The following is an 18,304-nucleotide window of genomic DNA, read 5'->3' as shown; positions in this document are numbered from 1 at the left end:
AAGTTTGTTCAGGTCGTGCTGACCTCTATTGTCACTTAATCGCGAGGATCGATCGCTAGATCCGATGGGCACGATCGTTTGGTGTAGGTTCAGGGTCATTCGTTGATTCATTTCGTGGTCCAGCGGAATCACCCGCGATCCACTACTATGACAATGACGAACTAATCCCTGGCTATCCTTAGATCGGCCTACAGTGGCTCTAAATGTCACCTCGACGATTTTCATGGTCGAAATTCGATTCACGATCGAGTTCTTTGGTCGCGCGGATTTAAATCCCTAAGTAGCCTTTCCCTAATGGTTAGTATTTCCGAAGTGATCAATTCCGGGCGAGATTTAACTACAAGCACATCCATAAACCATTCATTTCATAAATCCCAAGTGGGACAGATTTCATAATGTCACAACTCTTCCCCCCTTACAAAAATTTGGTCTTTGAAGTTTACAAATCAAACTAACTACCCAAAGAAGTGGGAGTATTGACGTTGCATTTGCTCTTCACTTTCCCACGTCGCGCCTTCTGTCCCGTGGTGCTCCCAAATAACCTTGACCATCGGGATCGTCTTGTTCCTTAGAACCCGTTCTTTCCGATCTTCAATCCTTACTGGTCTCTCAACATATGACACTCTGTCATCAACTTCTATCTCCTCATAATTCAACACATGAGTTGGGTCCGGTTCATATTTCCTCAACATCGATACGTGGAACACATTATGCACTTGCGATAAATTTGACGGAAGTGCAAGGCGATACGCTAAATCTCCAATCCTTTTTAAAACCTCAAAAGGTCCCACGTACCTCGGACTCAACTTCCCTTTCTTACCGAATCTGGATAGTCCTCTCATAGGCGATACCTTAAGGAATACGTGATCCCCTACTTGAAACTCCAAAGGTCTTCGCCTTCTGTTTGCATAACTCTTTTTGACGGTTTTGAGTTGTTTTCAGCCTTTTCATTAATCACCTTAACAGCCTCAATTGACTGTTGAACTAACTCTGGCCCGGTTATACTCCTTTCTCTTACTTCGTCCCAACACACGAGCGTCCTACAAGCCCTGCCATATAGCTCTTCAAAGGGCGCCATTCCGATGCTCTGCTGAAAACTATTGTTATAGGCAAATTTTTCTAAGGGCAATTGCTCTTCCCACTTACCCTGAAAATCCAATACATATGCCCTAAGCATATCCTCTAAAGTCTGAATCGTCCTTTCAGACTGGCCATCCGTTTGTGGATGGTAAGCTATACTAAACTGCAGCTTTGATCCTAATGCCATATATAGACTTTTCAAAAAATTGGCGGTAAACCTAGGATCATGATCTGAGGTAATCGTCACTGGTACCCCATGTAAATGAACTATCTGTTGCACATATAACTCAGCATATCGATCTAATACGAAGTCCTTTCGCACAGCCAAAAAGTGTACCGACTTTGTCAATCTGTCGACATTTACCCAAATAGTATCATGGCCTTTTTGGCTCCTTGGTAATCCCGTCACAAAATCCATAGTTATATGCTCCCATTTCCACTCTGGGATTTCCAAAGGTCGCAATAGCCCTCCGGGCTTACAATGTTGCGCCTTTACCTATTGGCACGTCAGACATTTGGCCACATGCCTAGCTATGTCTACCTTCATATCATTCTACCAATAGTATTGCCTCAAATTCTGATACATTTTGGTACTACTTAGGTGGATACTATAACTACTACGATGTGCCTCTGACAAAATTTCTTCCTTAAGCTCCGCATCGTCAGGCACACATAATCGTCCACGGAACTTTAGTATCCCATCTTCGGATATCTAGAAGTCCGGCTTTCTCTTGGTATCATCCATCTCTAGAATCTTTTGGATTTCTTGATCCGTAGACTGCAACGTCTTAATCTTAACCTGGATCTCCGGTTCAATCCTTAGCGTGGCTAGTAAGCTCGAGACTTGACTTACTTCGAATCTAAACTCCGAGTCTCGTACTTTTTTCAACAATGCCCATTCCTTAATCATCAAGTAAGCGATGCTTGACTTTCGACTCAATGCATCGGCTACCCGGTTGGCCTTCCCGGGATGATATAATATATCACAGTCGTAGTCCTTCAACAACTCCATCCACCGACGCTGCCTCATATTAAGTTCCTTTTGAGAAAATAAATATTTGAGACTCTGATGGTCGGTATAAATCTGAAATTTCTCTCCGCATAGATAATGTCGCCAAATCTTCAGGGCGAATACTATTGCGGGTAATTCCAAATCGTGCGTCGGGTAATTCAACTCATGCGGTCTTAACTGCCTTGATGCGTAGGCCACTACTTGCCCATTTTGCATGAGTACACACCTTAATCCTTTCAACGACGCATCACTATAAATTTCGTATCCTCCGGGTCCCGATGGAATAGTCAATACCGGTGCCGTTGTCAATCTATGCTTCAATTCCTGAAAACTCCTTTCACAATTGTCGGTCCATTCAAATCTCGTTTCCTTTTTCAACAAATGTGTCAACGGTGTTGCTATTGCCGAAAACCCTTCCACGAAGCGTCGGTAATATCTTGCCAGACCTAGAAAGCTCTGAACTTCTATTACCATCATCGGTCTGGGCCATTTCATTACTGCCTCAATCTTCAATGGATCCACTGAGATTCCTTCCCCAGAAATCACATGTCCGAGAAATGCTACTCGATTGAGCCAGAATTCGCACTTGCTAAACTTAGCATACAGTGCGTTCTCTCTTAAAGTCTGCAACACCTTACTCAAGTGAAACTCATGCTTCTCTAGGCTCTTCGAGTACACCAATATGTCGTCTATAAAAACGATCACGAATTGATCTAAGTATTCCTTAAACACTCTATTCATTAGGTCCATAAAGGCAGCAGGGGCGTTCGTCAATCCGAACGGCATTACTGTAAATTCAGAATGTCCATATCTCGTCCTAAATGTCGTCTTCGGTATATCCTCCTTCCTAATCCTCAACTGATGATATCCCGTTCTCAAATCAATTTTAGAGAACACCGAAGCTCCTTGTAACTGATCAAACAAATCATTAATCCTCGGTAGGGGATATTTATTTTTTATCGTCACCTGATTTGGCTGCCTATAATCGATACATAGCCTCAACGATCCATCTTTCCTTCTCACAAATAAAACTGGCGATTCCTACGGAGACGAACTCGGACGAATAAATCCATTGTCTAACAATTCTTACATTTGCACCTTTAATTCCTTTTACTCCAACAACGACATTCTATAAGGTGTCTTCGAGATTGGCTTAGTTCCAGGTGCCAACTCGATTACAAATTCTACTTCTCTTTCTAGTGGCAATCCCGGCAATTCCTGAGGAAAAACATTGGGATAATCACACACCACGGCTATGTCCTCTAGCCTCGGCTCCTCAGCCGTTGAATCAACTACAGCCGCTAGAAATCCTTGACACCCTTCTTTCAACAACGTAGTCATTTCTAGCGACGAAATCCATGGAATCGAGGGTCCCCCTCGATTTCCTACAAATTTGAATTCCGGATGTCTAACAGGATTAAATTGGATCACTCTGCTATTACAATCCATTACGGCTCTCTGCTTAGACAGCCAGTCCATACCCACTATCACATCAAAATCGTACATGGCTAGAACCGCTAAATTTATCCTTTACTCCCTATCCCTAATCACAATCTTACAATTTGGACACCCCAATGAAACTAGCATCTTATCATTCAAGGGAGTTGTCACGCATAACACAACATCAAGCAACTGCAGTTCTATACCAATCAACTCAACAAATTGCTCAGATATAAAGGAATGTTACGCCCCAGGGTCAAATAAAGCATACGCACCATGAATGCACAGAGAAATCGTACCTGTGACAACCCCTGGCACGTTCTCTACCTCTCTTTTGGCCATGGCGTACACCCGTCCTTGCGCCTGTGGCTTATTCTGATTAGCTGTCTGGGCCGCTCCAGTCTGATTCCCGTTCTAGGGTGGCGGCAATGTAGGCGACCTATTCTGCCTGAGATTGGGGCAAAATCTTATGTGATGACTAAATCCACCACATCCAAAATATGCTCCGCCTCTGGTTGGACAAGGTCTATTTCCATATCTTTCCCACATACCCGACATGGACCATTTTGATTACGGGCCGGCTTCCCTATATTCCTTCTAGCAGGAGAGACAAAACGTCTATTACCCTTCATTGGCCTCTTCCTTAACTGATGGTTGTCCCTACCCTGGGCAAACCTCGACCGAGAAGTGGCGGCCTTATCGTAAATCTCGTTATACCCTCTCAGATTCAATGAGATCATTTGGCTGCGAAGGTCCGGTTTCAAGCCATCACGGAACCTCCGAGCCCTATCTAACGGGTCCTCAACCATCTTCGGGGCGAACTTAGACAATCGAGCAAATTCAGCCTCAAACTGATCCACTGTTTTCTGCCCCTGACGCAACCTCATGAACTCAGATAATTTTTGTTCCCGAGCACTCTCAGAAAAATATTTTCCATTAAAGGCTTCCACGAACATCGCGCAAGTCTGGGCTATGCCAGCCGTGAATATCATTCCTCTGGTGGCTTTCCACCAATCATTTGCATTTCCTTGCAATTGATATACTGCCAATGTTACTTTCTCCTCATCTGTACATCCCAAGACTTCAAAAGCTTTTTGTAATTCTTCCACCCACAACGATGCACCCTCAAGATCGCCTATACCGTCAAACTTAGGAGGCTTTAATTTTATAAACTGCTTGACCAATTGGTGCATTTGCCTATTCACATTCACTTGCCCCTGCCCTTGATTCCCATTATTATTATTATTGGTAGCAGCGGCCACAGCGGCTTCGGCAGCTTGGGCAATCGTAGCAGCTCGTTCCTGAGTCTGCTGTCCTATCATATTAATAATTTGCTATAGGGTCCTCATGACCGCTTCCATTCTAGGATCTTCTGCAGGTCGGGCTCGGGCTCACGAGCTGGACGAACCCCCAATTCCTCTACCTCGTGAACTCATTCTCACGATTTCTACCACTCGACTACCTGCTATAATTCCACTTAGGAATTAGTAACCTAGGCCAACTAGATCAGTCTAGTCCTAGGCAGTGAATTAACGCAATAATTTACTCAGCAGGTAATCAATCACCACAAGCACAAGGCCATAATCAATAGGGTCTGTGCACTTACCTCAGGTCCAGACGCACCTACATTTCAATCGTTATAACAATCAATTCACCCAATCAATCACAACAAACAATTTGGAGGCACGTGTAGCTTATTCCGCCCTATGACTTGCTAAGGTCTCCCTAAATTACTACCCCAGGATCTCTGCTCCTTATCACTCCAGACTTCGACCAGCTTAGATCGAGCTGTCCTCGCTCTGATACTAATTCAACACGTGATGTCACGCCCCAAACTCCATTAAGCATGCGACACACTACTCTGGTCGAATAATGCGACATCCCAGGGTATCGCCGACCCCATTTCACCTTATCAGAGATTTATATAAACCAGCGGAAACCACAATCACCCAAACAAATAGAACTGGGGTAATCAGGAGAGATTAAACACATCCATTGCTCATTCAAACTTATATAATATTCACAATTTACAAACCACCATATATACATGCACACCGAACTATAAACCACTGATATTCAAAATGATCGATAGCCTGGGTACTCTATCGCCCAAAAATGGTACACTTCAAAAAGCATATTCCCAACCCCTACACTAGCCCCTACGCCCTCTGCTTGGTGTCCACTCCGAGTCTAACTCCTCATCATCTGAATCTGAATCCCCCTGAACTGACTGCTCTCTGAGTACTCCGGTTCGGCCTCGATCTCAATCGGGTTGTTTATATCACCTGATTCCGCTGGAACTTCGTCCCACTCCTCCTCGACGGGCTCCTCATCAAACTCATCCTCTGGCACAAACTCGAGGTCAATCCATTGCTCATACTCGGGTATGTGCTCCGGTTCTTCTTCAGGCTCATCCTCAGGCTCTTCAGGATCTGACTTCGGTTCTTTCTCTTCTGGTTCTTCCTCTGGAATTGCCTCGAGGTCCACATCCATTGGATCGTACCCCACCTGGGATTCTTTAGGCTCTGGTTCATGCTCGGCCCCCGAGGGCTCAGGTGCTGCAGGTGCTTGTTGAAGTCCGGATTGTGCCAGACTAGTCTCTAGACTAGTCATCTCGCTGTCGGGAGGAGGTATGGCAGACGGGTCCCAATCCCTAACTCCATCAAAGGGGACGTCAAATCCACGGACGGGACCAAACTCATCTACCCCGTCCCGAAAGAACCAAGCGGTATAGTTATGGGCCTGCCAAAGGGGTAACCCTACGTCTATCCAGACTACCATCGTATGCTTAACCCAGGTCATATTTTCATCTATAGGATACTCTACCACATTATGGTCGGTGTGCATCGGTACTCCAAAACGCTCAGGCGGCGACGGCGGGAGATTCATTACTTAGGCCGGGGTTCTGAAATTGTTGGTTAAAACAACCATGAGATTATATCTCAATAAGCACACATCCTAAACCCCACCTAGGCTATCATGTACCTCCAAACAATCACAAACACAACCGCACTCAACAATCACATAGCAGGCACATCCTTTACACTTACCTGGGCCTTTCCAGCGTGCAACCTCCACGTTAGCCACAACAACACCACATCCAGTCACATGCACGTTCAAATTTCATTTCATGCATTCATTCCGGCGTCATCACATTCTTTCCACACAACTCGCCAGTGACCCGCGTAATGGTACCGCCTCAGGTTCACTGCGACCATCTCATACTTGCCTCGCCAGTGACCCGCGTAGTAATATCACCTCAGGTCCACTACGACTAACTCATTCTCAACTCGCCAGTGACCTGCGTAATAGTACCGCCTCAGGTTCACTTCGACAAACTCAAAACAACACTTCAGGACCCATGTAATGGTACCGCCTCAGGCCGTGTTTCTTGCCCGCGTAGTGGTACCGTCTCAGGCTCACCACCCACCACCTACGACATAACCCGCGTAATGGTACCGCCTCAAGTTGGCCGTCCTCTGGTAATACCGGGCATCGTCCCGCGTAGTCGTACCGCCTGAGGACGGATCACTTTCCCGCGTAATGGTACCGCCTCAGGGATTTCCATTATCATACGTACCACACCATACTCGCTTTCTCACTCGTTCACACATTCAACACTCACATGCCAACCTATTGGCCAATCACACTCGGCCCGTGCACACATCAAACCACGCACATTTCTCAAGTTTAATCAACATTCAATTGTGGCCGATTACTCATTTAAATCAATTCAGCCATGCGCGCACATTACGGCCCATATTTAATACAATCCACTCGTAACACAACAAACATACAAGGCCACCAACGGGCCCACAATCACAGCCACATTGACAACCACAAATTGAACATTTCCATGCTCATTTCAAGCCATATTAAGCCCTACCAACCAGCCATACCGCAACACGCTAAACCGACACAATTTATCTCCAAGTTGGACCATATGATCGCCAAAGCAAGTCTCAATTTCCAGCAAGCGATCCAGCATCAATTCAGCCCCGTAACATCGTCATTTCATCCTCAAATTAGCCCATATTGATTCCCCAATTTAGAGTGCCAACATAACCCCGAAACAGTCACAATTAACCTCTAAACCAACACTAATCAATCCGATTTAACCCTAATTTGTCCGTTGATACCCGAAGTCCTAAATAGAGTTTAGGGCGTGACTTACCCGAACCCTAGACTAACTCGGCTAGAGTGGAAAGGGGGCGGCTGATCGGCGGCCAGCGGCGGCACGCGGCGGTGGCGAGCGGCTTCCTTGGCCATGGTCACTCACGGCCACGGGAAGAGATAGAGAGGTCGCCGAGAGGGAGAGGGGGAGAGAGAGAGAGAGGGACGGCGGCGTGAGAGTGGTGGCGGCTCGGTGGCGGAACGGCGGTGGCACGCCGAGCGGTGGCCGGCGTGTGGTGGTGGCGCGACCAAGGGGGAAGGGGCGGTCTGTTCGGTGAGGGGGGTTTGCCGAAGGGAGAGGAGAGAGAATGAGGAGAGAGAGGAAAATTGGGTTTAAATAACCCAAGTCCAATAATTGAGGTCCAAAAGACCATCTTACCCTTCTCTCACAAATCCAATCGACGGCTTAGATTCGATCTTATCTTGAGATCGACGGCCCGGATCGAATCTTTTCCAAAATATCAAGGGTAATTTGGGAATTTCTCAAAAAGTCCAAGAGCAAAATTGTCCAAAAATCTCTAATTCTAAGGCTAGGCGAAATTACCAAAATGCCCTTCTCAAATTACATTGGCCTTAACAAATCTCCAGGGGTAAAATGGTCATTTTCCATTTCTCGCCAAAATTCAATTTTTCTGAAGGATTTGGATAAATCCGAAGCTACCCGGGCAAATGACAACATCGTCCAAGTGATCTGCCTTGACTTTCTGAATTTTCAATGCCCAACTTGGTCTCTAATTAATGACTGAGTTCTAAATAACATAACTTGCGTATATCTCGTACTAACAGGTGACTTTTGGGGAAATTCGCGTTACCGACCCGTGGTCGATACTAAATCATGCCACGTACAAGTTTACTCGGGTCGTGCCGACCTCGATTGTCACTTAATTGCGAGGATCGATCGCTAGATCCGATGGGCACGATCGTTTGGTATTGGTTCAGGGTCATTCGTCAATTCATTTCGTGGTCCAGCGGAATCACCCGCGATCCACTACTATGACAGTGGCGAATTGATCCCTGGCTATCCTTGGATCGGCCTGCAGTGGCTCAAAAAGTCATCTCGACGATTTTCATGGTCGAAAGTCGGTTCACGATCAAGTTCTTTGGTCGCGCGGATTTAAATCCCTAATTAGCCTTTCCTTAATGGTTAGTATTCCCAAAGTGATCAATTCTGGGTGAGATTTAACTACAAGCACATCCATAAACCATTCATTTCATAAATCCCAAGTGGGTCAGATTTCAGAATGTCACAAGTAAAGTATACCAACTTCACTCTAGCTTCTATCTTCTAGTCCCTCCAAGTATATTGGCAATCGTAACTCTACGTTGTTGTTCACCTATCCGCGGTACCTCCAAGCTTTACCAAGCTCCTCGTAATAGGCTTGTTCACCTTCTACCTAGGTACAGCCAGCTTGTAAACTCCTTTACGCCCAATGCTTTTTTCCCTGTTGATAAACAATGTACTCCTTGCCTTTATATGATCTTGTTAGGACATCATCTGCATAACGACTTATGCATTTTTCTCCAGGTTTACTCAACCATTAAACATATTAGTAGCCTTTGATTATTTTGTCTTCTTCAAACCATCACAAGAGATTCTCCCAACGATATTATCCTCCAATGGACTGGAAAGAATAAAAAGAAACCACATTTGCACATCAATGAAACATCACAATATTAAATTTGACATACATTAATCCATATCAATATATGACGACACCAAATTACTTCACTCCTACAAAAAAAAACAATAACAAAATAGAAAGCAACATTTGCACGTCATTGAAAAATTTGTGTTGTTGGTATTGATAGTCTTCTTGCTCTCACACTTTTCAAAAAAAAAAAAAAATTTATCGTCTTCCACCACTATGTTGAGATCGTTACATCCTCCTCTTTACCTATGCTAGGATAAAAAATTAAATCAATTAGTCAACACAAAGTGAAGTGTAAATAAGAACAATTTTAAGACAGAGTCAAGAGCATATGGATACCTACATTATCGTCTTTCCCATATATGACAATGAGCTTAAGATGTTGCCAAAAATTGCAGTTGGAGTATGGTAGATATTGCGTATGTCATTAATAATATATTTCATTTGGATGTATGTCAATATGTAATTTCTTTTATAGTCATCAATGCAAAATTCAACCCTGTCCCCCCAATAGAATCTTCTCTGGCTTTCTGCTTTGTTGCAGGTTAGCTTCAATTGATCTTGTTCTTCACAAGAGCCCAAAGATGATTTAGTGGGAGTTGTCATCACCAATGGGGGCATCAATCTAGTAACTAAGGCACAATTTCCTCGCTACGGGGTTAGAGTAAGCAATGTTATCAGTATACTTAATACTTTCTTATGAAGATTGACGTGAAGAGAAATGCAACTAGATAACTCAATTTAAGGTTTGTCATGACAGATAACTTAATTTCCAGAGTCTCCTACATCACGAAGCAAGTTATACATCATGAAGCTAATTCGGAATGTTAGCTAACATAGTGAGGTCACAACAATCGCACAACAATCACAATTTGATCCAACCACAGAAATCTGCATCTTTGTCTTCCTATATCATGCCACATTGCCATAAAACACTCAAAGCCACTCATTGAAAACCCAAACTCTGTAAGTGTCCACTCTATTGCATTGTTGAGAGACTAGCCGTCTAAATCAAATCTTGAAGAAACTACAAGGCATCGTCGATTTGCAACACCACTGACTACAATTGATGAGTCTTGAGACTCTTCACATTATACTCGATTCCATCAAAACCATTTTGTTTTCCATCAAGCCTATTCCCATAATTCTGCCATTCTAATGTTCAAACCAACCAACCCTTGATAGTCATATTTTCCACATTCAGATCTACAGTAGAACCATCAACCACGGTGACAATTTGACACTACATAAAAAACCATAAGAAACTTAAAGCCTCTATCTTCCTATTCATGCCGATTTGCCACTACTAATCTATTTCAAAAGTGCCTAAATAGTTTGAGACCAATCTCAGGCCAAGTGATGAGCATCATCAATGTGCATGACAAAATTACAAGCCAAAGACATTTGTAAGCAAACAGATGAAGAAAAGGTATGCTTATGGTAATCTGCATAGTGAATCGCCACTCTTACACGTGAAGCTATTTGTTGAAGCCACGCTCATGCATCTACCTGTTACATCCTCTTCAATTGTTTGAGCAACAAATTCTAACTAGTCTTGTTTGAAATGTGTAGTCTGATGAACAACACATGAGTTACAGATATGAACAACTCATATTTTTGTTCTTATTGTGGGTATTCTTGCCTCTCTGTGGCTGCTGACCCTGTTGAATTTAGACAGAAAGCTCTTCATCGAAGACCATAACAAGTGATTTGAGACCAATCTCGGGCCAAGTGATAAGCATCCTCAAAGTGATTGACAAAATTACAAGCCAAAAAGTGCAGACATTTTTTTTTGATGACCCGGACTCCCGCACCGATTGCACTACAAGAGTCTAACTGGCCAGGCACTAACCAGGGGAGCTAGCCAAACCCATAGACTAGCCTCCATGTAAGTCAAGGGTATGATAAGGTGGAGGGCAGAGGGACTCGAACTTAGGATCAATCACCCACAAGCCAAAGCCCTTACCACTGCACCAACTTATATTCTCTCAGATAGAACTTATATTGCCCAACTAACAACAATATGTTGGGAAAATCACCAATGTGGTGATTGTTGGGAAAATCCCTTATGTTTTTTTAAAGATGACAAAGACAATCAAATGCTACTAATGTGTGTATTGGTTGAGCAATACCAAGTGATATATGCACAAACCGAAATGCAGATGTTTGTCATAAACATCACCAGAACATTCTGATATGAGGAGTGCTCTGCCACTGTCAAGATGCTCTGCTAATATCTAAGGTGAACAAGTTATTGAGTAATTGAAGATGTCTACAATTTGGAAGGATCTTCATATATGGTGAAAATTTGGATAGACCTTGATCGAGGGTGAACAAGCTGAGAAGAACAGGGATGTCCATGATGGCTTGGAGGTACAAAGATCGGGTGAACAGTTGGATGGACCTGATGATGGTGAACAAGCCTAGAACGAGGATATTTGGTAAAGCTTGGAATGACTATGAAGATGAACAGCTTGGTAGAGTCTAAATTGCCAATATGCTTTAGAGGGCCAGAAAGATCAGCATCAATATCGGGTGAGAGCAGCTGCCTTACACATAAGAGGTGGAAGACTGTGATGATCTTTAAGGACTACGTGATATCCATGGTAAGATCAATTGGGAGAAAATTGCAAGATGTCCTTGTACGTTTTCTGTAAACAGCACCAACAAACCTAAAGATCAGCTGATTCATGATGTTTGTATCAATGCTGAGATATCATGTCATTGGTGATATTTGAGTAACGAACATGTGAAGATGTTTGAGATTATAGCCGTTGAAGAGTGGAAATGCGCAATGAAAAGATCAAGAAGTCTATTGCAGAATAGGAGTTGGCATTCTGTTCAAAATGTCAGAGCAGTCAGAGTCAGGACAGTAGCTGCAGGACCTATTTCTGGGTAGCCTGCAAATGTTTAGGATAAAGGACTGTATGGGCAGCATTACTCTAGACAGTAGCACCAACAGATCTTTAACGGCTACTTGATCTTCACAAGCACCTCCAACGGGAATATTGAAGTGTCTATTTAAGAAAAGACCGTCTAGACTAAAATGTTAGAGAGCATAATGTAGAATCCAAATCTTTGCTCTGAGCTGCTTTCCTTGTTGATATTGTTTCGTTCTCTCGAAAGATCTTCACTGTGATAATCTTGCAGTATAGTAATCATGTGAAAGATCAAGTTTACAAGAGTAAGTATAGTAGCTGAGTCCTGATAGTATGATCTATCATTTGTAAAAGATCATCACTTGCCTTTTTGAGTAGATTACTAGTGCAATCCAACCCGTATTGCGGCTACATGTCTGGAGAGTGGATGTAGGCTTGGGGATAGAGCCGAACCACTATATATCTGCTTGCAAATCTTTTGTATCTTCAATATTAGCATTACCTTATCTTTATTATCATGATTTGTCAAGCAACAACACGCACCTGATTTCTACAAATTGTTTCTACCAATGTTTGAAGTTGAACTTGTTATATTCTGCAAATGTTTTACATAGTTTTTAAACAACCCATGCATCCCTCCTCTAGGTTGTATTGTTAGCCCCAACACAATAGTAGGTCGAGCTGCGGGAACATCAAACCTAAATGTTAGCTCAAAGTTCTCTTCTACATTTGCACTCATGCGACTCTACTGGAAGTGAATTAAAACACTTCTCAATCGCAAACTAGCACTGAAGAAGAAAATGAGGGTGAGAGGGACAGCAAGAGTAGAGAGAGTAAGATTTAGAGTAGAGAGGATTGACTCTGATTTGATTGGGAGAAACATCTAGAGAGAGAAGAAAAAAACTAACTTTGAACCCTAATTAGAGCTAGATATTCTCTCGTTGCTAGAGTAGATGGTCATGCTGATTTAACTATCCACTCTCCTTGCAGGAGCTCTCCCTCTTCTCTATAAAAGCTTTACCCTATCCTTGTGATAGTAAACCCTAAACAACTCTTTAGCCATCCCGTTCATCCTCTTCCACGGAATTTTCTTTCCCTTCATCCCCACAAAGCAATATACCACATCATGATGCACCCCCTCCCAACTAAATCCCTTGCACACTCCGTCCCCTCCTTTGTTGAACAATGGCAGAGCTCCCAAACATTTCTAATGCCTGATGGAAGAATGTCGATCATCCTAGAAGCTTAGACAATACTGGTAGCCGACGACCCCATAGAGGACTGAGGCTGATTTCGGCATGTTCCAGCATCAACTTGCCTCGAGTTGATCCAAATCTGCCTTACGAATTGTGACGTACCATTAACAAAGGAGAGTTCTAGGTTACTGAAACTGTTTGTAGGATGGAGAAGGAAGAGGAATAGAAAAGAGCTTTATGTTGGCAAATGGGCAGAATGTGGACAGAAGATGTCGTAGCTAACGTGTTTGAGAAAATTCCTAATGAGAGACTGAGTGTTTACAACCTTACATTGTTGGGGAAACTTTACTCTAGACCAAGTATGAACTTTCAGGCATTTGTATCAACTATGAAAAAGGCTTGGAAGGTTGAGAACGCAGTGTGCGATCAAATGAAGATGGGTCTTTTCTCCTTTACATTCAGCTCATATAGTGACAAGGAAAAAGTGCTAGCAGCTAGTCCCATGGTCTTTTTCAAGCAATCTACTCATCTTACAACAATTAAATCCTAAGATGCCTATTTACCGCCATGAATTCACGCTTTGTGCATTTTGGGCGCAAGTTTTGGACTTACCTCTAGCTATGATAACTGAAAATGTACTGAGTGAATTGGGGTAAAAAATGGGGAAAGTTCTAGAAGTGAAGATGGAGTCCAAAGAGGGCAGCCTGTGTAAAGTAGGTAGAATCCGAGTTCTCTTAGACCTAGCATCCCCACTAAAATCGGGGCTGATGGTGAATTTTGAAAATGATCAAATGTAGGTTGATTTTGAGTATGAACGCCTCCCTCACTTTTGCTATTCATGTGGGAGGATTGGCCACTATACTGCTAACTGTGAGGAAGTGCCTTATAAGGAATCGGAACCTAGAGAAAAAAGCTCCAACAACTTTGGATACTAGTTAAAAGCGGAAACAGAGAAGGTTAGTCCATTTTGGAAGTTGCTTAATGAGAAAGAACTTATTGTGCTGGAGGAGGAGGAGGCTATTCCCAAGACTCCTATTCAGGCTGTCCTACAGGAGGATTTGGTCACTTTCTATCTTGAAAATCATCAATCACCTGTGGAAATCTAGCAAATAGACTTTCCAAGGAAAAAGGCAAAGGAGTCATGAAAGCTGGGCCGGCGACAAAAGGGAAACACCCTAAAGGCATGCATCCGCTGCTCTTAGATTCTCCTTGGTCTGACAAATTATCTAAGTTGTTGTTCGAGCCCACAAAGAAGATTACGAAAACGTCCAAGACCTCGACTACTAAAAAAGTGAGGCAAAACAACCTCTATTACTCTGTGGAAGTTAAGTGTACTGCTCTAGATGAAACACAGCTTCTGGAAACTCCTATCATGTTGGAGGACGGCTCAAAGGAATGGGCTTTGGTGGCTAGCCCTAATAAGCCACCGGTGGATATATGAATATTTTGAGTTGGAATTGTCAAGGGTTGGACACAGCTCTGACATTCCAGGCACACCTCTGACATTCCAGGCACTGAGAGCTCTTGTGGCTCAAGAAAGGCCCAATATCATATTTCTGATGGAGACAAAGAAAAAGGAAGTAGTGGTGCATCGTACGAAATGGCGTCTCCAATTTTTGCACTCGTTTGGGGTGAATCCAATAGGCATAGCGGGTGGATTAGTAGTGGATTAGTAGTTATGTGGAATGATGATATATCAGTGGAGGTATTATCCTCTAAAGGGGAGTTTATCGATCTAGCCTGTACAATCAAAAATAGTGGCAAAACCATGAGAATCACCTTTGTTTATGCACCTACAGACTTGCAACAGAGGAGAATACTATGGGAGTCATTGAAAGGCATTCATTCAACTAATACCCTACCTTGGGTGTGTTTGGGGGACTTTAACAAAATACTCTATCATTGGGAAAAAGACAGCGGATTACTCCAGGTTAGCTACTTTTCGCAATTGCTTACATGAATGTGATTTGCTAGATATTGAGAGGAAGGGGTGCACCTTCACTTGGGCGAACAATAGAGAAAGAGAAGCTTAGTCAAGGAGAAGCTAGACAGGGTGCTTTGTAATATTGAGTGGAGGGTCACATATCCGAGTGCCGAGGCTTTCGCTTTGCCAGCAATAGGTTTTGACCATAGCCCAATTCTTTTATCGGTGATGCCAAAGGTGGGGAGAAGAAGGAGAACCTGTAAATTTGAAGCCTTTTGGTTGGAGGATGAAGAGTATAGAGACTTGGTTCAATCAGTATGGCATGTCCCTCGATTTGAAAATGAAGGTTTATTGCACCAACTCCAGGAAGTCACTTGCTCGTTAATGAAATGGAGCAAAAGGAAATTCTCTAATAATGTTAATCAAATTAAGAGCCTACAACACTAGTTGACTATTCTGACAAACCAAAGTCTGGAGGAATCTAGCACTGAAGCAACACAAAATATCAAGAGACAAATTGAAAAACTGTGGAGACAGGAAGAGCTTTACCAGGGAATGAGGTTACGGATACAATGGTTGAAATGGGGGGATAGAAACACGAAATATTTGCATGCGACCACGGTGCAAAGAAGAAGAGAAACATAATATCAATGCAGAAAATTAGCGACAATGAATGGAGCCGTGACCCATCGAGTCTAAAACAACATACAAGCCAAACTTTCCAAACTCTCTACACATCCGAGGGGGCCAGGAATTTCTGTCCAATACTAGATCAATGCCCGAGTCTAGTAAGTGAAAATATGAATGAAGCATTGGTGAGTATAGTTACATTAAAAGAGGTGGAGATTGCAGTCTTCCAACTTGGAGCTACTAAGGCCCCGGGTCCCGATGGACTTAATGGCCAATTTTTCCAACATAATTGGGAGGAAATCAAAGAGGATGTATTCCAGGAAGTTAAACGGTTCTTTGAGTCGGGAACATTTCATCCTGAATTAATAGAACCCACATCACTCTCATTCCAAAAGTTCCCAACCCAAAAAGTTTGTCTCAATTTTGCCTCATTAGTTCGTGCAATTTTGCTTACAAGATTATCTCCAAGGTGTTGGGAAACCGCCTAAAACCTTGGCTCCCTGAGATTATTGTAGTGGAACAAAGCGCATTTGTAAGCGGAAGGCAAATCCAAGATAATATATTGATGGTCCGGGAAGTCCTACATCAATTAAGGATTAGAAACAGGAAGGCAAAATTTCAGGCAGTGTTGAAACTTGATATGCAAAAAGCACATGATCGTGTGGAATGGGATTTCTTGGAGGCATTGATGGGAAAAATGGGTTTCAGTGAGAAGTGGGTATCTTTGGTTATGGCCTGCATAAAGTCGGTGACTTTCAATGTTAAGTTTAATGGTGAACCCCTTGACTTCTTCCAACCCACTAGAGGCATTCGACAAGGTGACCCCCTCTTCCCCTACTTATTTATAATAATGTCTAATGCGCTCTCACAACTTATGAACAAAGCAGTTGAAGATGGTAGTAGTACGGGGATAAAATTAAACAAGTTCTGCCCTACCCTATCTCACCTGTTATTTGCAGATGATGCTATATTTTTTTCTGAATGGGAAAATCAGAGAATGTCAGAACCTTGCTGCAGTTTTGAATCAATATTGCTTTGCTTCGGGACAGGTTATAAATTTAAACAAGTTAGGAATCTTTTTCAGTAAGGAATGCCCAAATTGTTTGAAGAGGAATATGGCTACAGAACTTAGAGTTCCTCTTATGGAAAAAACTAGCAAATACTTAGGTATACCTTTAGATTGGGGACAAACAAAGAAGCAAATGTTTGCTTGGATCCTAGCTAGGGTGAATATGAAGTTGGAGGGATGGAAAGAGAAGCTTATGTCGAGAGCAGGAAAGGAGACATTGATTAAGACCGCAGTACAAGCCTTGCCGCAATATGCCATGTCTATATTCAAAATTTCATACTCGGTGTGTAGAGCAATTGAGCAAAGGATAGCATCCTTTTGGTGGAAACATAATGAATCGACTAGAGGACTACATTGGAAGAAATGGGACATCCTCAAAACGAGGAAAGATAGTGGCGGTATGGGTTTTCGTGACCTTATATCATTCAATAAGGCAATGTTTGGAAAACAGGCTTGGAGGCTCTCTCAATCCTCTTCGGCTCTTTGGAGCAAGCTGTTCAAAGGCTTATACTTCCCTGAAGATGATGTTTGGAGTGCAAAAAAGGGGTCACATCGGTCGTAGGGATGGCAAAGTATGCTAGTTGGAAGGAATTCTATTCAGGGGGACATGAGATGGATGGTGGGAAATGAAAAATTGTTCAAATTAAGAGAAGACAAGTGGCTAGAAATGGGAACTATTAATGGATCGGTGAACCAAGGCAAACCCCAGAAAGTGGATGAACTAATCAACCAGGAAAATAGAACATGGAATGAACAAAAATTGAGGTCTTTATTTGAAGAGGATGTTGTTAGCGAAATCTTAGTTGTTCCCCTCAATAGCAACACCGAGGAGGACAGGATCTGGACAGGGATAAATAATTGGGAATACACAGTTAAAAGTGCTTACAACAAACTACGTCCAGTAAGCCTACAACAACAATTAGCGTTACCCTCCGCCTCATTCCAAGTACCAAGATCTTCCTGGAATACTCTGTGGAAGTTAAACACTCCCCCCACGATTCGGATATTCCTATGGAGTGCATGCCAAAATGCCTTACCAACTAGAGAAAACCTCTACAAAAGAAAGATCGTACCTGACCCCTTATGCCCCTTGTGTAAACAGGTACCGAAAATAGTCGAGCATATCCTACTCCTTTGCCCATGGACAGCTTTCATTTGGGCGGATCCAAGGCTAAATCTATAATATTTGAGCCTACCAATCACACGCCTAGATAAATGGGTCTCACAAGTTTTGGAATCAAACACATACCTG

General features: G+C 43.0%; 1 protein-coding gene across 1 annotated transcript; it reads right to left on the bottom strand.

Moving 5' to 3' along the window:
* Positions 1-5,722: 5,722 nt before the first annotated feature.
* On the bottom strand, positions 5,723-6,145 carry LOC115661535 (uncharacterized). Its single transcript, XM_030583781.1, has one exon. It carries the CDS (start codon positions 6,143-6,145, stop codon positions 5,723-5,725), a length of 423 nt encoding a protein of 140 aa, XP_030439641.1.
* Between the last annotated feature and the right edge of the window lie 12,159 nt (positions 6,146-18,304).

Source organism: Syzygium oleosum, unplaced genomic scaffold, assembly GCF_021117445.2.
Source record: "Syzygium oleosum isolate NSW1041296 unplaced genomic scaffold, Sole_v2.1 Sole_v2.16, whole genome shotgun sequence".
In the NCBI taxonomy this organism is placed as follows: Eukaryota; Viridiplantae; Streptophyta; class Magnoliopsida; order Myrtales; family Myrtaceae; genus Syzygium; species Syzygium oleosum.
The sequence above is the reverse complement of the archived record's forward strand: the minus strand, read 5'-3'. Positions and strand labels throughout refer to the sequence as shown.